Here is a 22,999-nt window from a genome sequence, read left to right as displayed (position 1 = left end):
TTTGGAAGAAGGTAAATAACATGTATAAGACAAGAGAACAAGTCGGAACATCGGTGAAGGGGGCAAGAGGGTGAGTAATAACAGGTACTTATGAAGAAAGGAGGAGATGGAGTGAGTATTCTGAAGATTTGTTGAATTGTTAGATGATAGAGGGGCTGATGTAGGGTGTTTTGGTTACGGTGGTATGCAAAGTGAGAGGGTTAGGGAGAATGGTTTAGTAAACAGAGTTGAGGTAGTGAAAGCTTTGCAAAAGATGAAATCTGGCAAGTTGGCGAGTTTGGATGGTATTGCAGTAGAATTTATTAAGAAAGGGGGTGACTGTGTTGTCATTTAGTTGGTAAGGATATTCAATATATGAATGGATCATGGTGAAGTGCTTGGGGATTGGCAGAATGCATGCATAGTGCCATTGTACAAAGGCAAAGGGGATGAAGGTGAGTGTTCAAACTACAGATGCATAAGTTTGTCGAGTATTCCTGGGAAGTTGTATGGGTGTTTACTGATTAAGAGGATGAAGGCACGTACATAGGATCAGATTCACTCCTCTATTCCTAACCAATCACTTTCCTCTCTTCCTACTCGTACACATGCTGAACATCCTCGATAAAAACTTTTCACTGCTTCTAACAACTTGCCTCCCTCACCATATATTCTTAATACCTTCCACAGAGCATCTCTATCAACTCTATCATATGCCTTCTCCAGATCCATAAATGCTACATACAAATCCATTTGCTTTTCTAAGTATTTCTCACATACATTCTTCAAAGCAAACACCTGATCCACACATCCTCTACCACTTCTGAAACCACACTGCTCTTCCCCAAGCTGATGCTCTGTACATGCCTTTACCCTCTCAATCAATACCCTCCCATATAATTTACCAGGAATACTCAACAAACTTATACATCTGTAATTTGAGCACTCCTTTTTATCCCCTTTGCCTCTGTACAATGGCACTATGCAAGCATTCTGCCAATCCTCAGGCACCTCACCATGAGTCATACATACATTAAATAACCTTACCAACCAGTCAACAATACAGTCACTCCCTTTTTTAATAAATTCCACTGCAATACCATCCAAACCCGCTGCCTTGCCGGCTTTCATCTTCTGCAAAGCTTTTACTAACTCTTCTCTGTTTACCAAATCATTCTCCCTAACCCTCTCGCTTTGCACACCACCTCGACCAAAACACCCTATTATCTGCCATTCTATCATCAAACACATTCAACAAACCTTCAAAATACTTACTCCATTTTCTCACATCACCACTACTTGTTATCACCTCCCCATTTGCCCCCTTCACTGATGTTCCAATTTGTTCCCTTGTCTTACACACTTTATTTACCTCCTTCCAAAACATCTTTTCATTCTTCCTAAAATTTAATGATACTCTCTTACCCAAACTCTCATTTGCCCTCTTTTTCACCTCTTGCACCTTTCTCTTGACCTCCTGCCTCTTTCTTTTACACATCTCCCAGTTATTTGCACTATTTCCCTGCAAAAATCGTCCAAATGCCTCTCTTCTCTTTCACTAATAATCTTACTTCATCCCTACACTCACTACCCTTTCTAATCTGCCCACCTCCCATGCTTCTTATGCCACAAGCATCTTTTGCACAAGCATCACTGCTTCCCTAAAAACATTCCATTCCTCCCCCACTCCCCTTATGTATACTTATGTATATCTCTCTTTCTAAACCAGGTATTCCCAATCATCAGTCCTTTTTCAGCACACAAATCTACAAGCTCTTCACCATTTCCATTTACAACACTGAACACCCCATGTACACCAATTATTCCCTCAACTGCCACATTACTCACCTTTGCATTCAAATCACCCATCACTATAACCTGGTCTCATGCATCAAAACTGCTAACACACTCTCTCAGCTACTCCCAAAACACTTGCCTCTCATGATCTTTCTTCTCATGCCCAGGTGCATAGGCCCCAATAATCACCCCTCTCTCTCCATCCACTTTCAGTTTTACCCATACCACTCTAGAGTTTACTTTCTTACACTCTATCACATACTCCCATACATACATCATTATTCTTATCATACTTTGTCGTTGTCTCCCGTGTTCGTGAGGTAGCGCAAGGAAAAAGACAAAAGTGGCCCAACCCATCCACATACACATGTATATACATACACGTCCACATACATACCTATACATTTCAAGGTAAACACACATATACATACACAGACATACATATATACACATGTAAATAATTCATACTTGCTGCCTTTATTCATTCCCATCACCGCCCCGCCACACATGAAATGACAACCCCCCTCACCCCCGCATGCCTGCAAGGTAGCGCTAGGAAAAGACAACAAAGGCCACATTCGTAAACACTCAGTCTAGCTGTCATGTATAATGCCCCGAAACCACAGCACCCTTTCCACATCCAGGCCTCACAAAACTTTCCATGGTTTACCCCAGACACTTCAAATGCCCTGGTTCAATCCATCGACAGCACGTCGACCCAGGGCAACCACATAACATTGTTGGAACCACTATTCCTTCAAACATACTCATTTTTGCTCTCCGAGACAATGTTTTCGACTTCCACACATTTTTCAACGCTCCCAGAACTTTCACCCCCTCCCCCACCTTGTGACTCACTTCTGCTTCCATGGTTCCATCCGCTGCCAAATCCACTCTCAAATATCTATAACACTTCACTTCACTTCCTCATTCTTCCCATACATACATACGTATACATATACATACATATACATACACAGACATAAACATATACACACATGTGCATATCATACTTGCTTGCCTTCATCCATTCCTGTCACCACCCCGTCCTGCAGGAAAAATTATCGCTACCTCCTGCTTCAGTGAGGTTGTGCCAGGAAAACAGACAAAAAGTCATCATTCATTCACACTCAGTCTCTAGCTATCACATGCAATGGAAAAGAGGAGGAAGAAGTGAAGTGTTTTAGATATCTGGGAGTGGACTTAGCAGTGAGAGAAACCATGGAAGCGGAAGTTAGTCACATGGCAGAGGAGGGGTCATGGGTTCTAGAATGATGAAGAGTGTGTGGAAGGAGAGAACATTATCTTGGAAAGCAAATATGGGTATGTTTGAGGGAATAGAATAATAGATCCAACAATATTATAAGGTTGCCAGGCATGGGCTGTTGGTGGGATTGTGCAGAGGAGGGTGGATGTGTTGGAAATTAAATGTCTGAGGACATTTTGTGGTGTGTGGTGGTTTGGTCAAGTAAGTAATGAGAGGGTAAGATGTGTGGCAATAAAAAGAATGTGGTTGTGAGAGTAGAGGGTGTGTTGAAATGGTTTGGACATATGGAGAGAATGAGTGAGGAATGGTTGACAAAGAGGAGGGAACTAGGAGAAGCAGGAGACCAAACTGGAGGTAGAAGGATGGAGTGAAAAAGATTTTGAGCGATCAAGGCCTGAACATACAGGAGGGTGAGAGGTGTGAAAGGAATATAGTGAACCGGAACAATGTGGTATACTAGGGTCGATGTGCTGTCAATGGACGGTACCAGGGTATGTGAAACATCTGGGGTAAACCGTGGAAAGGTCTGTGGGGCTCTTGATGTGAATAGGGAGCTGTGGTTTTGGTGCATATCACATGACAGCTAGAGAATGAGTGTGAGAGTTTGTAGCCTTTTTTTCAAGTTTCCTGGCACTACCTCACTTCCCTTCCTCCATTCTCAGCGCCAACCCACCCCACAGGAAACAGAATCACCACCCCGTGTCACCAAAGTAGCACCAGGAAAACAGACAAAAAGGCTACATTCATTCACACTCAGTTTCTAGCTGTCATGTGAAATGGAAAAAAATTGGAAGTGGGGTGTTTTAGATATCTGGTAGTGGACTTGGCAGCGAATGGAACCATGAAAGTGGAAGTAAGTCATAGGGTAGAGGAGGGGGCAAAGGTTCTGAGAGCGAAGAAGGAGGTGTGGAAAGAGATAATGTTATCTTGGAGAGCAGAAATGGGTATGTTTGAAGGAATAATAGTTTCAGCAATATCATATGGTTGCAAGGCATGGATGTGCTAAAAATTAAATGTTTGAGGGCAATATGTAGTGTGAGGTAGTTTGATCACGTAAGTAATGAGAGGGTAAGAGAAATGTATTTTTATTTATTTATTTATTATTTATTTATTTTGCTTTGTCGCTGTCTCCCGCGTCAGCGAGGTAGCGCAAGGAAACAGACAAAAGAATGGCCCAACCCACCCACATACACATGTATATACATACACATCCACACACACAATATATAAATACCCATACATCTCAACGTATACATATATATATACACACACAGACATATGCATATATACACATGCACATAATTCATACTGTCTGCCTTTATTCATTCCCATCGCCATCCCGCCACACATGAAAATAACCACCCCGTTCCCCCAAATGTGCGCGAGGTAGCGCTAAGAAAAGACAACAAAGGCCACTTTCGTTCACATTCAGTCTCTAGCTGTCATGTAATAATGCACCGAAACCACAGCTCCCTTTCCACATCCAGGCCCCACAGAGAAATGTGTGATCATAAAAAGAGTGTGGCTGGGAGAGCACAAGACGGTGTGTTGAAATGGTTTGGACATATGCAGAGAATGAATGAGGAAAGGTTGACAGGAATACATGCATCAAAGGTGGAGGGAATAAGATGCAGGATACCAAATTGGAGGTGGAAGGACAGAGTAAAAAAGATTTTAAGCAATCAGGGCATGTTCAGGCATAGATCACTCAAAATCTTTTTCACTCCATCCTTCCACCTCCAACTTGGTCTCCTGCTTCTCCTTGTTCCCTCCACCTCTGATACATATATCCTCTTTGTCAACTTTTCCTTTCATTCTCTCCATATGTCCCAATCAAGGTGTCCACAAAAAACACAGCTTCAGTTTATTATGGGTCAAGTATATGTTGCTCTCAGGGACTACTGCTTCTAATGGTATGAACTTCAGCAACCTGCCCTAGTGTGCCTTTGGCTACCTTGAGGGAAGGATGTTCCTTCTTTACTCTTCCTGGCTGCAAATTCATTTTGATGGGATTGGATTATAAAATTCAGCCTGATCAGCCAAGCATTGGAGCATCTAAGGCTATTCAGCACTCTTAATACAGTTTAGAATATTCTATTTTAGAAATTCATTTTAACTCAAATAGTCAATTTCAGTTTTGATGGAATAAGATGGGAAGAAAAGTATAGGAGAGAAAATAGCCCAAATGTGTTTGTTTGAGAGCTCAAGCTAGACCTTTGCAGCATGGTTAAACCTACCAGGGAAAGGAAAATCCCCGCTGCCATAGATAAAGCCATCACAGCTCGACACAAACCTCACCACCGCCTTAAGGTCCATGTAGATAAGAGGCAAATTCATTTTGAGAATTTTGCTTGAGGGCACAGTATTTCTTCCACCTGTGCTTCAAAATGGTTGGTTCTTACTCTTTTAAGGCTGAGAAAGCCCAAATTCTCACCCAGAAACAAGAAAATGTGGATACACATGAATTTTCTAGGCACACTGGACACTCAGAATCCACAATCAGGCAGCTGCTTCCTGCAAAAGTCATTAGGACCTCACTTCATTCAGATCAAGATCCTATGGAACCAAAACATGAAACTACAATAAATCAAGAACCTTGCCAGTTCCATGCCCAGACATCTACAGAAGGTAATCAAGGCCAAAGGAGAGATGACAAAGTACTATAATGTAGGTGTCATCGTCCTTGAAAAAATATGGGGAGGCAGACATGGTTTTTTTGGGGACACTAAATAGCGTTAACGAGATAGCCTTAATTACATCATTTTGTTATAAATGCTGTCTCAGCTATCGTCAAAAAAATTCCAATGTAACATTACAGCCTTGCCAAAGGTGACTTTTTTCTCACGGAATGGACACATGTACATAAACCACAAATTGTTTGTCACCAAATGACAAAGTTGAAACACATAACAGTATGTGCATAATCTTTACATATGATATTAGTATGGATGATGAAGATGTTAAAATGTGAACTCTCCATCTGTGACTAAAGTGGTGACAAGATGAAATTGTCAAAGCAAAAGATGACATACGGCAAAATTCTCTAATAAATAGAAATTGCTTCTGGCAGAGATAGACATGGATGCCTTGCCTCCAGTGCACTGGAGTCCACTAGTTATGGAGACTATTGCCATGGCCACCCCCTAGAGGAAGCTCCAATAGGAAAAGGAATCAGAGATATGGATAGCTTGCCTACCACTTGTATTCACTCTCATCAGCTGATTGACTATGATGTGATGGATTTGCACAGGTGCACTATTTTTGATCTATTCAATGAGTTTGACTCAAAGAACACTTCTTCCACAAGGAAGCTCCTCCAACAGAAGCAATATCGTATGTCTTGCCATAAGATACCTGACCAGTCGATCACAGAAAAAATTAAGAAAAAATTCAAATGGTTGAAATCATTAAGACAATATTCCTTGTCATACTGTACATGAAAATAAAGTCGACCTTTCAAATCACTCAAGTTAAAATACTTTTACAAAAAAATAAAATGATGAAAAAGTCAACAATGAAAAAATATCTTAGGTGGTAAAACAGCCAATGAGTTTCTAAATATCAAATGAGGAAAAAGTAGTACAATTAAATTACACTGATGCTAGAGCAGAATAAAGAGAAAAGCAAAGCATCAATAAAACAAAGCAATCTTTAGAAAAAATGGAAACTGGCTTAAACTTGCTACAACAAAAACCTACAGTTACACAAGCTAGACCCCTTTTGTAAGGCACTGTCCTACCCTCAAGAGAGTAGGGAAGACATAGTTTGGGAAATACACCCCAGAAATATGGTCAGTTGGTGTGCTAACCATAACTCTAAAAGTGATCTAAAAGTAACCAAGAGGTGGATTTGGGGGTGAAGAGATATGAGCTCCAATTCTACCTACAAAATATTACTGATAAACACAACTGGGGAGGAGGACCTCCTAGAAGAACATAAGAAACTTTCTCCTCAAGCATAAATGACTATAATTCTCAAACAAACAAATGAAACATGCATCTTTAAGAAGCAAATCCAATGACTATCCTCTGATAATTTGGTTTCTATTCATAAAGGGTGGATCAAGTATCAATTGCCTCACAGTTCATCCAGACATTCTGTTTATATCCAGCATACTGAAGTATACATGAGCTTCTACACTAGTACAAGTTCTTCAAATTTCTTACACTGTACATAAAATTGATTTGTAAAGAGAAAAATCCCTTCCTGTATTACATACCATTATCAGAGGCACACATGATGAGTACGTTGTCACAGGCAAAATGTGATCCTCTTCACTAAAATGCATAGCTTCACCAGGTTCCTCTTCCTTCACAGGAGTCTAAAACACATAAGAAACATATGCTTTCAAATGAAATACTACCAGAAACAACTTTTGAAACAGAGATACAGTAAATGTATAATTTCTAAGCCACTGGCTTATGTGTCTTCCTTGGACTGCAGTAACCATCAATCAATCTTTCTTTGCAATCAACAGATCTTAGCTACAACCCTCAGCTTTCCTAAAATATCATGACTTTAAAATTCATTATGTTTAGCAGCTGGGCTAGGTAAGATCAATAGATTATCTTTTTACGCAGCAGGATACAATTGACTGATGGTACACTTCAGGTGATGGAGCAAAATATATGTACACTCACTCAATAATTGATGAATTTAAATCAGATACAGGTTGAGTATCCCTCATCCAAAATTCCTGGGACCAGACGTTTCAGATTCTGGATTTTTTCAGATTTTGGAATATTTGCCTATACATAATGAGGGGACGGGAGCAGGGGGCCAGAAATCCTCCCCTCCTTGTATTTCTTAACTTTCTAAAATGGGAAACAGAAGGAGTCACGCGGGGAGTGCTCATCCTCCTCGAAGGCTCAGACTGGGGTGTCTAAATGTGTGTGGATGTAACCAAGATGTGAAAAAAGGAGAGATAGGTAGTATGTTTGAGGAAAGGAACCTGGATGTTTTGGCTCTGAGTGAAACGAAGCTAAAGGGTAAAGGGGAAGAGTGGTTTGGGAATGTCTTGGGAGTAAAGTCAGGGGTTAGTGAGAGGACAAGAGCAAGGGAAGGAGTAGCAGTACTCCTGAAGCAGGAGTTGTGGGAGTATGTGATAGAATGTAAGAAAGTAAATTCTTGATTAATATGGGTAAAACTGAAAGTTGATGGAGAGAGATGGGTGATTATTGGTGCATATGCACCTGGGCATGAAAAGAAAGATCATGAGAGGCAAGTGTTTTGGGAGCAGCTGAATGAGTGTGTTAGTGGTTTTGATGCACGAGACCGGGTTATAGTGATGGGTGATTTGAATGCAAAGGTGAGGAATGTGGCAGTTGAGGGAATAATTGGTATACATGGGGTGTTCAGTGTTGTAAATGGAAATGGTGAAGAGCTTGTAGATTTATGTGCTGAAAAAGGACTGGTGATTGGGAATACCTGGTTTAAAAAGCGAGATATACATAAGTATACGTATGTAAGTAGGAGAGATGGCCAGAGAGTGTTATTGGATTACGTGTTAATTGACAGGCGCACGAAAGAGAGACTTTTGGATGTTAATGTGCTGAGAGGTGCAACTGGGGGGATGTCTGATCATTATCTTGTGGAGGCTAAGGTGAAGATTTGTATGGGTTTTCAGAAAAGAAGAGTGAATGTTGGTGTGAAGAGGGTGGTGAGAGTAAGTGAGCTTGGGAAGGAGACTTGTGTGAGGAAGTACCAGGCGAGACTGAGTACAGAATGGAAAAAGGTGAGAACAATGGAAGTAAGGGGTGTGGGGGAGGAATGGGATGTATTTAGGGAATCAGTGATGGATTGCGCAAAAGATGCTTGTGGCATGAGAAGAGTGGGAGGTGGTTTGATTAGAAAGGGTAGTGAGTGGTGGGATGAAGAAGTAAGATTATTAGTGAAAGAGAAGAGAGAGGCATTTGGACGATTTTTGCAGGGAAAAAATGCAATTGAGTGGGAGATGTATAACAGAAAGAGACAGGAGGTCAAGAGAAAGGTGCAAGAGGTGAAAAAGAGGGCAAATGAGAGTTGAGGTGAGAGAGTATCATTAAATTTTAGGGAGAATAAAAAAATGTTTTGGAAGGAGGTAAATAAAGTGCAGAAGACAAGGGAACAAATGGGAACTTCACTGAAGGGGGCTAATGGGGAAGTGATAACAAGTAGTGGTGATGTGAGATGGAGTGAGTATTTTGAAGGTTTGTTGAATGTGTTTGATGATAGAGTGGCAGATATAGGGTGTTTTGGTCGAGTGGTGTGCAAAGTGAGAGGGTTAGGGAAAATGATTTGGTAAACAGAGAAGAGGTAATAAAAGCTTTGCGGAAGATGAAAGCCAGCAAGGCAGCGGGTTTGGATGGCATTGCAGTGGAATTTATTAAAAAAGGGGGTGACTGTATTGTTGACTGGTTGGTAAGGTTACTTAATGTATGTATGATTCATGGTGAGGTGCCTGAGGATTGACGGAATGCTTGCACAGTGCCATTGTATAAAAGCAAAGGGGATAAGAGAGAGTGCTCAAATTACAGAGGTATAAGTTTGTTGAGTATTCCTGGTAAATTATATGGGAGGGTATTGATTGAGAGGGTGAAGGCATGTACAGAGCATCAGATTGGGGAAGAGCCAGTGTGGTTTCAGAAGTGGTAGAGGATGTGTGGATCAGGTGTTTGCTTTGAAGAATGTATGCGAGAAATACTTAGAAAAGCAAATGGATTTGTATGTAGCATTTACGGATCTGGAGAAGGCATATGATAGAATTGATAGAGATGCTCTGTGGAAGGTATTAAGAATATATGGTGTGGGAGGCAAGTTGTTAGAAGCAGTGAAAAGTTTTTATCGAGGATGTAAGGCATGTGTACATGTAGGAAGAGAGGAAAGTGATTGGTTCTCAGTGAATGTAGGTTTGTGGCAGGGGTGTGTGATGTCTCCATGGTTGTTTAATTTGTTTATGAATGGGGTTGTTCGGGAGGTGAATGCAAGAGTTTTGGAAAGAGGGGCAAGTATGAAGTCTGTTGTGGATGAGAGAGCTTGGGAAGTGAGTCAGTTGTTGTTCGCTGATGATACAGCGCTGGTGGCTGATTCACGTGAGAAACTGCAGAAGCTGGTGACTGAGTTTGGTAAAGTGTGTGAAAGAAGAAAGTTAAGAGTAAATGTGAATAAGAGCAAGGTTATTAGGTACAGTAGGGTTGAGGGTCAAGTCAATTGGGAGGTGAGTTTGAATGGAGAAAAACTGGAGGAAGTAAAGTGTTTTAGATATCTGGGAGTGGATCTGGCAGCGGATGGAACCATGGAAGCGGAAGTGGATCATAGGGTGGGGGAGGGGGCGAAAATCCTGGGAGCCTTGAAGAATGTGTGGAAGTCGAGAACATTATCTTGGAAAGCAAAAATGGGTATGTTTGAAGGAATAGTGGTTCCAACAATGTTGTATGGTTGCGAGGCGTGGGCTATGGATAGAGTTGTGTGCAGGAGGGTGGATGTGCTGGAAATGAGATGTTTGAGGACAATGTGTGGTGTGAGGTGGTTTGATTGAGTAAGTAACGTAAGGGTTAGAGAGATGTGTGGAAATAAAAAGAGCATGGTTGAGAGAGCAGAAGAGGGTGTTTTGAAATGGTTTGGGCACATGGAGAGAATGAGTGAGGAAAGATTGACCAAGAGGATATATGTGTCGGAGGTGGAGGGAACGAGGAGAAGTGGGAGACCAAATTGGAGGTGGAAAGATGGAGTGAAAAAGATTTTGTGTGATCAGAGCCTGAACATGCAGGAGGGTGAAAGGAGGGCAAGGAATAGAGTGAATTGGATCGATGTGGTATACCGGGGTTGACGTGCTGTCAGTGGATTGAATCAGGGCATGTGAAGCGTCTGGGGTAAACCACGGAAAACTGTGTCGGTATGTATATTTGAGTGTGTGGACGTGTATGTATATACATGTGTATGGGGGTGGGTTGGGCCATTTCTTTCGTCTGTTTCCTTGCGCTACCTCGCAAACGCGGGAGACAGCGGCAAAAAAAAAAAAAAAAAAAAAAAAAATGAGATATCTTGGGGATGGGACCCAAGTCTAAACACAACATATATTTATGTTTTATATACATCTTTTACACATACTCTGTAAGATGTTTCACACTTAAACCTCTGTCCAGTTTTTCGAACAGCTTGACTTTCTGTGCTATAGATAAATGTAAATGCTTCCTCTTCTTATCACTGTTACCCACAGCGGTATCTGCAGGCCTTTTTGACATTTTCAACAATATCTTTGTACCACAAAGCAAAGACTAAACAAAAAACAACACAATGAGTAATGCACATAAGCTTGGCAGTGATGATGGTTTATAACAAACTGGCGCCAAAAAAGCGTCAGAATCCAGCATGGGCAAGTGGGCTCAAGTGTGGATTTCTCCACTTGTAACATCATGTCACAGCTCAATAAGTTTCAGATTTCAGATTTTCAGATTAGGGATGCTCTACCTGTAACATGGTCTTGTAGATAATCTAAATAATTCTATATATCAAATAGAAAGACTCAAGCATTCCAAAGAGTTAAAAGGGTATCTACAGCTTCTATAAATCAACATCAAAAGCTCTGATGCAATACTTTTCTGACCAGACAAAACAAGCCAAGAGCACTGTTACCGAAACCCCCTGTCCAGGACTCAGTTGAACAAGATAAACTGAAAACATTTTAATAAAATCCTATATAATAAGCAAAGAATTATAAACAAATATAAGTATAGAACATATGACAAATGTAAAGAAAAGCTTAACATTTCACCAAACTTTTATTAACCAAACTCTATATATTTCTCACTGTCCTGCAAACAACAAACAGCATTTGTTCAAACAAAGTGCCTGTGCCTGTACACCAGTTGTAACAAATGAGTCATCTGAAGGCTTTCCCAACTGCTCTTTGGTACACAGACTATTGCATGAAACCTGATTATGGGCCAACTGCAGAACAAAGAACAGATGGTACCTATAAATGCAAGGAAGCAGGAGAGTCTACATTATCAACATTCATTTCTTGCATCATGAACATTAAGCCAAGGTGAAACTACATCACAGCAACACATCTCAAAGATGGTTTCATATTCTATGAGTAACTCCAATAACACAGACAATCTAAGACAACATAAAGGGCAATGCTTACATATCTCCTGGAACCCTGCAAAAGCTGGTGGCCAAATAATTACACCTTCCTCCCTCAGCAGTAAGCAATAAAAATAAAACACAGGTCCCAGCACACTCCTAGAAAAATGCAGTCTGGTATCTGATGGGCCACCAGTGAGGGCTTGAAGAGGCATATTGTCAACTACTGGAGAACACAAACATGACGGAAACTGCTCACTACTATACTAAGGTTATTGTTAGTTATGGAACAGAAATGGAATGAAAGACAAGAGATTTTATTAAAATAGAAGTCATTAAGAATGTGCATGGGTATGACGTTCATAAGATCTTTAAAACATTTAAAACAAACACTGCTTCAGTGAACTTAATGGATTATTTCTCATATTCAATAACCTTCTACTTACTTGGTCATATTCCATCTTCAATGCAAGCCTCTCTAAATCATCCTGAATCCTTGAAAGAGCAGCTTCTCCTCTGACAGGGATGATATTCCCTTCTACAGGTTCATGATCTTTGGGGCCTTTGGGAGAAACTTGATATCTACCAGTTCCTACCTCAAGACTGGTCAACATATGGTTAGATTTCTTTGTTGGTGAAGACTCACAATGGATCTTCTTTGGGCTGATTTTGTGGCGCGGTTTAATGTTAACCACTAGAGGAGGTGGTGGGTTCTCTTTAAGGTACTTGGCAACTGGACTCACAACTTTCGATCCTTGCTTCAAATGCAGTCTGTTGAACCTCAGCAATGTGGGTGACTGGGTTTTGCTTGCCAAATTAACCTTCGATTTTTCTTTGTTATTTGTTTCATTTGGAATGTGTAGCTTAGTTGTTCGACTAGGTGTTTTTTTCAATACAGATTTAACCATTTTGTTGGGTGTTGGTCTAGGTGGAAGACTAGATTCTGTTGCATGTGTCCTACTTAATGCACTAGAAAACTTCTGTAATGCTGGAGTCTTTTGTCTTGATCCTGGACTTTGATGTTGGAGTCTGACCACTGAGTGAGCTGACACAGGTGTACCAGAAGGCACCTGACCAATTTTTGATGACTTCTTAACATTTGTCAAAGATCCCGCCAATGCCAAACATGAGCCACTTGCCATAGGATGTGAGCCTGGAGTCCAACCACCCAACTTTAGCAGAGCAGGTTGTTTTGGACTTAATACTTCAGCCTTTTCACCCCTACCCATGGGTAAGGCTGCTCTGGAAGTAGAACATCCTTGTTTTGATAGGCTTACATTTTTCTGAACAAGACTTTGTTCTCCTACTATAGAGCTAACAGCAAGATGTTTGTGTGTGTTTGAAGTAAATATTTTGGAGGAAATATTTTTTCTAGGACTTACAGTAGGAGAGCAGATATTCTGTGGAGGTTTGGGAGAAGGTTCTTTTTCAGTTCCATTGCCTGATTTGTAAGGATAACATACAGTCTTAGTGTCTGATTTTTCCATATTTTCACTTCCTTTCCTCTGAAATGATAAGTGTTCCTGAAGGGAAGATGACTGAGTTGATTCTAATGCTGGAAGGAAGTCTGAAATTATACTGGCAACACTAGATTTTCGTGTGGGACTAACAATAAAGTCATCTGTTGTATTTTCATACATTTTGTCAAAATCATTCTCCACCTTCTCATCAAGCGAGCTTCTTTTCTCTTTTTTATCCATGGGAACTGTAGTTTCTGTCACTTTTTCCCCATAATCCAGCCCATATTTTAACATCATCTCCATTTCTTCAATGGTATCATTGAATTTCTCAGGTGAAGACCGCATTTCTTGTACACTAACTATGAAGGTGTCACAGGTCTTCTGAGAAGCATCAAGTGTTGGCTGGTTGAATATTTCATACACTGGGCTTCTGCAATTTAGGTTCTCACTGCTGCCAGATACATGATCTTTAGGGAAAGTGCAGCTGTAAGAATTCAGGGGACTAGATGATGGCAAGGAAGCCATAGAGTCTTCCACCTGAGAGACAGCTACTGCTTTGTCTTTTGATCCACAGCTCTCACCATTCATGTTATCTAAATCAAAATTAGCATCTTCATTATTCTGAGGAAATGAGGAATAAGGTGAAGCTAAGGGTGGGGTTGTTAATACACTGGACTGTAAATTCTTTATATCTGTTAATGAAATGGATGGGAATATCAAAGAAGATGGTGGTGGGGTAACAGTGACAGAAATCTTCAAGCAATCTAAGTGAGCTGCAGCCAGTCCTGGTGACCTGGGCAGGGGTAAAGTATCATTTACAAGCTTCACATCATTATTTACTGAAATATTAGATTCAGTACACTTCATCTCACTAGAACCAATTTCATCCTGTTTAATGTGGTTTGTTTGGCCATATGCAACATCAACCAAGGCATACTCTTTTTTCTGATTCCAGTCACCTGTTCTTTCATAATACAGACCATCACAGTCTTGACATTCAAATTCCTTGCATTCTGAAGAAAAAAGAGAATCAACACTCTCTGATGAATCCAAAGAAGTTGACACTCTTTTTTCGGCTACTTGTCCAAAACTAACTCTTCCCTGATGAAGATGATCATTAAAACTTTCTAGGATCCTTGAAACAGATGTCCACGGTTTCTGATTGTCTTCATGAAAGAAAGGCAATTCACTGTCTACATTACCAAGCAAGTCCTCTTTATCATCAAAAATTTTTCCCTTCTCAGCATGAGATTCCCCAACTGTATCAGTGTCTGGTCCTTTCTCAACAGACAGATTTCCATTCATCATTAATCCAAATGAATATGGTGACTTTGTAATGTTCTCACCATCCTCTCCTTTGCACATCAATTCTTCTCTACTATGAGAGTCTTGAAAAGTTTTCAAGTCACAGATTTTAAATTCAGTGACACAGTCTTCTTGGTTAATTTTGAGGTTGGGAACAGTGTCCCCTCCACTGATAATGTTGTTTGGTTCAGTACCTCTTCCAATGACAATATTCTCCAGCAAAATGTCTTCTCCCATAATGGTTCTTTGTGTATCAGCTCCATCAATGAATGCAATCTCTGGAACACAGTCTGTCATAAATGTCATCACTGGCAAACTATTCCCTCCACCAACAGTGGATTCTGTGACATTGTCTCCTATGGCTTTCATCTCAAGCTTACTGTCCTCACTGAAAAATGTCTTTGATATACAGTCTCCTTTAGTGACTCTAGTCTCAGGTACACTGAATACCTTAGTTGCTGAAGCCTCTGACATCTTGTCACCTCCACTAACTGGAGTCTTTAGCACAAAGACTCCTTTACTGTTTCCTCCAAAAGTGTTAACTGGAACATGATTCTTTCCACTGAAAGTGCTTCCTGACACATTGTTTTTTCTATAAAATCTCATCTCTGGAACAGTATTTCCAGAAACAATGTCTCCTCCTCTAAATACTGTCTCTTGCATATTATCTCCACCGAAAGTTGTCCTTGGCATACAGTTTCCTATCCCACCTGTGATTTTTGGCATACAATCTTCACTGACTGAGGTCTTTAATATTTTATCTCCTCCACTGACAGCTGTCCCTAGCAAACAGTTATCTCCTCCACTGACAGCTGTCCCAGGCAAACAGTTATCTCTCCCAACTGAGGTATCTGATGAACAGATTCCTCTTACACCTGTTGTCTCTGATAAACAGTTTTCTCTGCCACCAGCAGTCTCTGACACACAGTTTTCACTACAACCTGTGGTCTCTTTAACACAGTTTCCTCCACAAACTCCAATCTTTGACATATTACAACCTATACTCATTGCATTCCAAAGCATACTCCTTCCTCTACTAACTGTGGTCCTTGGCAAACTCTCTTCTTCAATAACAGAGATCTCTGGCACACTGAATACTCCTCCAACAGCGGTGTCTAACACACAGTTGTCTACAACAGCTGTGGTCTCTGGAGGATTATCTCTGGAGACTAAGGTCTCTGGCATATTGCCACTTCCACTGACAGTAGTCTCTAGTGTAAAGATTTTTTCTCTGTCAAATGGGGTCTCTGGAACACTGCTTCCTCCAGCAACTGTAATTTTTGGCAAACTATGTTGTCTGATTAAAGTGTCTGGCACACTCCATTCTCCACAAACTCCTCCACTGACTGAGGTGTCAATGGATATTTCTGTGCTACTAACTGTGGTCTCTGGTTTATGTTTTTCACTATCCAATGCTCCAGAGAGTAAGATTTTTTCACTACCCACAGAGGTCTCTAATAAAACCTCTTTTGCAAATTTTGAGGTTGGTACAAACATTACAGGTTCTTCGCCATCTCTGTCAACTTGGGCACAGAAATCTGAAAGGTCACAAAGCTGTATTTCTATGGGCTGTGAAAAACAATTAACAGATTCCTCTGATATGATATTTTCATTATCTAAAGTTCTAAGGCTTTCATCAGATACTTCAGAGTAATGCTTCATGTGATGAGCATCATCAGGATTAGCATCAAGGTTATCTGGTCCTGACATAAGACTGATGCCTGCATTCCAAGATTGCAATGGACAAGAAATTCTGGACCCTTTTTTGGATGCAACTTCTTTAACTATCAAACTCAAACTGGTATCACTACTTCCATCACAATACTCTGCGTGATTTTTTACTCCTTTATGAGATGAAGTATGCATGAACAACGTTTCCTGATCATTCAATTCTGATTCAATTATGTTGTGAGACATCTGGGATAAACTCCCACACTTGTTACTGGCTGCTGAAGGAAGACTGCTGGTTAGATCTTGGCCATGGGCAAAAAGAAAGGCTTTACTGTCGTTTTCACTTTCTTGCTCATGTTTCTCTTCTTGGGATGAAAGTGATGGTCTGAAAGAAGATCAACATTTAAGAATTCAATACAATATAATGAAATACTGAATTTCATTTTTCTTCAAGCATTTAACGGAAATATCTAAATGTGCATTATACATGACAGATGGATGTAAGCGAATGAGGCCTTTTATAAGTCTGTTTCTAGTGCAACCTTGCTGACATGAAAAATGGAAAACAAGTATGAATGAGAATAGATTAAAAAAAAATCTTGAAACTCTGACTCATTCATGGAATCAAATAGTACAATTTGCATGCAACACTCCAAATGTATGACACTTAATACCTACTACATTTAAACAGACATTTCCTGACATATTTGTGGTAAATATTCAAAATGTCAAACCAAATTCAGTTAAAACCTTAAGCATACAAGCAAACAGAAGCTAATTTAAGTTATAATTTAAATCAAAAACATAACAGGTACAATACTTTTCATATCCAGCATGCTCCTTTGCCACCTGGGCAGCTTCAGCAATTGTAGCAAAAATTTTGTCAAACTTTTACCATTAATCACTTTTGTCATATGGGAACACTTTGGACATAATCAAAATTGCCCCTAAAAGTAAGATAATGTTCTCGACTTCCACACATTCTTCAAGGCCCCCAGGATTTTCGCCCCCTCCCCCACCCTATGATTCACTTCCGCTTCCATGGTTCCATCCGCTGCCAGATCCACTCCCAGATATCTAAAACACTTTACTTCCTCCAGTTTTTCTCCATTCAAACTTACCTCCCAATTGACTTGACCCTCAACCCTACTGTACCTAATAACCTTGCTCTTATTCACATCTACTCTTAACTTTCTTCTTTCAAACACTTTACCAAACTCAATCACCAGCTTCTGCAGTTTCTCACATGAATCAGCCACCAGCGCTGTATCATCAGCGAACAACAACTGACTCACTTCCCAAGCTCTCTCATCCCCAACAGACTGCATACTTGCCCCTCTTTCCAAAACCCTTGCATTCACCTACCTAACAACCCCATCCATAAACAAATTAAACAAACATGAAGACATCACACACCCCTGCCACAAATCTACATTCACTGAGAACAAATCACTTTCCTCTCTTCCTACATGTACACATGCCTTACATCCTCAATAAAAACTTTTCACTGCTTCTAACAACTTGCCTCCCACACCATATATTCTTAGTACCTTCCACAGAGCATCTCTATCAACTCTATCATATGCCTTCTCCAGATCCATAAATGCTACATACAAATCCATTTGCTTTTCTAAGTATTTCTCACATACATTCTTCAAAGCAAACACCTGATCCACACATCCTCTACCACTTCTGAAACCACACTGGTCTTCCCCAATCTGATGCTCTGTACATGCCTTCACCCTCTCAATCAATACACTCCCATATAAAATACCAGGAATACTCAACAAACTTATACCTCTGTAATTTGTAATGTTGTATGGTTGCGAGGCGTGGGCTATGGATAGAGTTGTGCGCAGGAGGGTGGATGTGCTGGAAATGAGATGTTTCAGGACAATATGTGGTGTGAGGTGGTTTGATCGAGGATGTAATGTAAGGGTAAGAGAGATGTGTGGAAATAAAAAGAGCGTGGTTGAGAGAGCAGAAGAGGGTGTTTTGAAATGGTTTGGGCACATGGAGAGAATGAGTGAGGAAAGATTGACCAAGAGGATATATGTGTCGGAGGTGGAGGGAATGACGAGAAGTTGGAGACCAAATTGGAGGTGGAAAGATGGAGTGAAAAAGATTTTGAGTGACCGGGGCCTGAACATGCAGGAGGGTGAAAGGCATGCAAGGAATAGAGTGAATTGGATTGATGTGGTATACCGGGGTCGACGTGCTGTCAATGGATTGAATCAGGGCATGTGAAGCATCTGGGGTAAACCATGGAAAGTTCTGTGGGGCCTGGATGTGGAAAGGGAGCTGTGGTTTCGGGCATTATTGCATGACAGCTAGAGACTGAGTGTGAACGAATGGGGCCTTTGTTGTCTTTTCCTAGCGCTACCTCGCACACATGAGGGGGGAGGGGGATGTTATTCCATGTGTGGCGAGGTGGCGATGGGAATGAATAAAGGCAGACAGTGTGAATTGTGTGCATGTGTATATATGTATGTGTCTGTGTGTGTATATATATATGTGTACATTGAGATGTATGGGTATGTATATTTGCGTGTGTGGACGTGTATGTATATACATGTGTATGAGGGTGGGTTGGGCCATTTCTTTCGTCTGTTTCCTTGCGCTACCTCGCAAACGTGGGAGACACCGACAAAGCAAGATAAATAAATAAATAAATATATATATTTTTTTTTATGCTTTGTCGCTGTCTCCCGCGTTTGCGAGGTAGCGCAAAGAAACAGACGAAAGAAATGGCCCAACCCACCCCCATACACATGTATATACATACACGTCCACACACACAAATATACATACCTACACAGCTTTCCATGGTTTACCCCAGACGCTTCACATGCCCTCATTCAATCCACTGACAGCACGTCAACCCCGGTATACCACATCGTTCCAATTCACTCTATTCCTTGCCCTCCTTTCACCCTCCTGCATGTTCAGGCCCCGATCACTCAAAATCTTTTTCACTCCATCTTTCCACCTCCAATTTGGTCTCCAACTTCTCGTCGTTCCCTCCACCTCCGACACATATATCCTCTTGGTCAATCTTTCCTCACTCATTCTCTCCATGTGCCCAAACCATTTCAAAACACCCTCTTCTGCACTCTCAACCACGCTCTTTTTATTTCCACACATCTCTCTTACCCTTACGGTACTTACTCGATCAAACCACCTCACACCACACACTGTCCTCAAACATCTCATTTCCAGCACATCCACCCTCCTGCGCACAACTCTATCCATAGCCCACGCCTCGCAACCATACAAAATTGTTGGAACCACTGTTCCTTCAAACATACCTATTTTTGCTTTCCGAGATAATATTCTCGACTTCCACACATTCTTCAAGGCTCCCAGGATTTTCGCCCCCTCCCCCACCCTATGATCCACTTCTGCTTTCATGGTTCCATCCACTGCCAGATCCACTCCCAGATATCTGAGACACTTTACTTCCTCCAGTTTTTCTCCATTCAAACTTACCTCCCAATTGACTTGACCCTCAACCCTACTGTACCTAATAACCTTACTCTTATTCACATTTACTCTTAACCCTCTTCTTTCACACACTTTACCAAACTCAGTCACCAGCTTCTGCAGTTTCTCACATGAATCAGCCACCATCGCTGTATCATCAGCGAACAACAACTGACTCACTTCCCAAGCTCTCTCATCCCCAACAGACTTCATACTTGCCCCTCTTTCCAAAACTCTTGCATTCACCTCCCTAACAACCCCATCCATAAACAAATTAAACAACCATGGAGACATCACACACCCCTGCCACAAACCTACATTCACTGAGAACCAATCACTTTCCTCTCTTCCTACACGTACACATGCCTTACATCCTCGATAAAAACTTTTCACTGCTTATAACAACTTGACTCCCACACCATATATTCTTAATACCTTCCACAGAGCATCTCTATCAACTCTATCATATGCCTTCTCCAGATCCATAAATGCTACATACAAATCCATTTGCTTTTCCAAGTATTTCTCACATACATTCTTCAAAGCAAACACCTGATCCACACATCCTCTACCACTTCTGAAACCACACTGCTCTTCCCCAGTCTGATGCTCTGTACATGCCTTCACCCTCTCAATCAATACCCTCCCATATAATTTACCAGGAATACTCAATACTCAATACTCTGAAATTTGAGCACTCACTCTTATCCCCTTTGCCTTTGTACAATGGTACTATGCACGCATTCCGCCAATCCTCAGGCACCTCACCATGAGTCATACATACATTAAATAACCTTACCAACCAGTCAATAATACAGTCACCCCCTTCTTTAATAAATTCCACTGCAATACCATCCAAACCTGCTGCCTTGCCGGCTTTCATCTTCCGCAAAGCTTTTACTACCTCTTCTCTGTTTGCCAAATCATTTTCCCTAATCCTCTCACTTTGCACACCACCTCAACCAAAACACCCTATATCTGCCACTCTATCATCAAACACATTCAACAAACCTTCAAAATACTCACTCCATCTCTTTCTCACATCACCACTACTTGTTATCACCTCCCCATTTGCGCCCTTCACTGAAGTTCCCATTTGCTCCCTTGTCTTACGCACTTTATTTACCTCCTTCCAGAACATCTTTTTATTCTCCCTAAAATTTAATGATACTCTCTCACCCCAACTCTCATTTGCCCTCTTTTTCACCTCTTGCACCTTTCTCTTGACCTCCTGTTTCTTTCTTTTATACATCTCCCACTCAATTGCATTTTTTCCCTGCAAAAATTGTCCAAATGCCTCTCTCTTCTCTTTCACTAATAATCTTGCTTCTTCATCCCACCACTCACTACCCTTTCTAATCAACCCACCTCCCACTCTTCTCATGCCACAAGCATCTTTTGCGCAAGCCATCACTGATTCCCTAAATACATCCCATTCCTACCCCACTCCCCTTACTTCCATTGTTCTCACCTTTTTCCATTCTGTACTCAGTCTCTCCTGGTACATCCTCACACAAGTCTCCTTCTCAAGCTCACTTACTCTCGCCACCCTCTTCCCCCCAACATTCACTCTTCTTTTCTGAAAACCCATACAAATCTTCACCTTAGCCTCCACAAGATAATGATCAGACATCCCTCCAGTTGCACCTCTCAGCACATTAACATCCAAAAGTCTCTCTTTCGCACGCCTGTCAATTAACACGTAATCCAATAACGCTCTCTGGCCATCTCTCCTACTTACATAAGTATACTTATGTATATCTCGCTTTTTAAACCACGTATTCCCAATCATCAGTCCTTTTTCAGCACATAAATCTACAAGCTCTTCACCATTTCCATTTACAACACTGAACACCCCATGTATACCAATTATTCCCTCAACTGCCACATTACTCACCTTTGCATTCAAATCACCCATCACTATAACCCGGTCTCGTGCATCAAAACCACTAACACACTCAATCAGCTGCTCCCAAAACACTTGCCTCTCTTGATCTTTCTTCTCATGCCCAGGTGCATATGCACCAATAATCACCCACCTCTCTCCATCAACTTTCAGTTTTACCCATATTAATCGAGAATTTACTTTCTTACACTCTATCACATACTCCCACAACTCCTGTTTCAGGAGTATTGCTACTCCTTCCCTTGCTCTTGTCCTCTCACTAACCCCTGACTTTACTCCCCAGACATTCCCAAACCACTCTTCCCCTTTACCCTTGAGCTTCGTTTCACTCAGAGCCAAAACATCCAGGTTCCTTTCCTCAAACATACTACCTATCTCTCCTTTTTTCACATCTTGGTTACATCCACACACATTTAGGCACCCCACTCTGAGCCTTCGAGGAGGATGAGCACTCCCCGCGTGACTCCTTCTTCTGTTTCCCATTTTAGAAAGTTAATACAAGGAGGGGAGGATTTCTGGCCCCCCGCTCCCGTCCCCTCTAGTCGCTTTCTACGACACGCGAGGAATATGTGGGAAGTATTCTTTCACCCCTATCCCCAGGGATAATATACATATATATATACATATACACATACACACACATACACATACATACGCACATATACACACACACACACACATACATATATATACATATGAAAAATGTAAGAAACAATTTAGAAAACTGAAACTTCTAGCTTGAAATGAATGAAAAAAATGAATGTCACATAATGGTTCAACCTCTGGCTATGGAAAAAAGGAAATGTATAATTTATTTACACAAACGTCAATATTTACACAAACGTCAATATACATATATATACATATGAAAAATGTAAGAAATAATTTAGAAAACTGAAACTTCTGGCTTGAAATGAAATGAAAAAAATGAATGTCACATAATGGTTCAACCTCTGACTATGGAAAAAAAAAAAAAAAAAATATATATATATATATATATATATATATATATATATATATATATATATATATATATATATATATATATATTTATCATGCTTTGTC

General features: G+C 40.8%; 1 protein-coding gene across 4 annotated transcripts in view; it reads right to left on the bottom strand.

The window, feature by feature from the left end:
- Positions 1-22,999, bottom strand: part of LOC139756258 (uncharacterized) — a 52,014-nt gene that overhangs the window by 5,525 nt on the left and 23,490 nt on the right. For all 4 annotated transcript variants that reach the window (XM_071675452.1, XM_071675453.1, XM_071675451.1 and 1 more), the window contains exons 3-4: positions 12,556-16,930; positions 7,263-7,364 (exon numbers count right to left, since the gene is read on the bottom strand). In XM_071675452.1, coding sequence (XP_071531553.1) covers positions 7,263-7,364; positions 12,556-16,930 — 4,477 coding nt within the window. The remainder of the gene's footprint in view (positions 1-7,262; positions 7,365-12,555; positions 16,931-22,999) is intronic.

Source organism: Panulirus ornatus, chromosome 21 (genome assembly GCF_036320965.1).
Source record: "Panulirus ornatus isolate Po-2019 chromosome 21, ASM3632096v1, whole genome shotgun sequence".
NCBI lineage: Eukaryota > Metazoa > Arthropoda > Malacostraca > Decapoda > Palinuridae > Panulirus > Panulirus ornatus.
The sequence above is the reverse complement of the archived record's forward strand: the minus strand, read 5'-3'. Positions and strand labels throughout refer to the sequence as shown.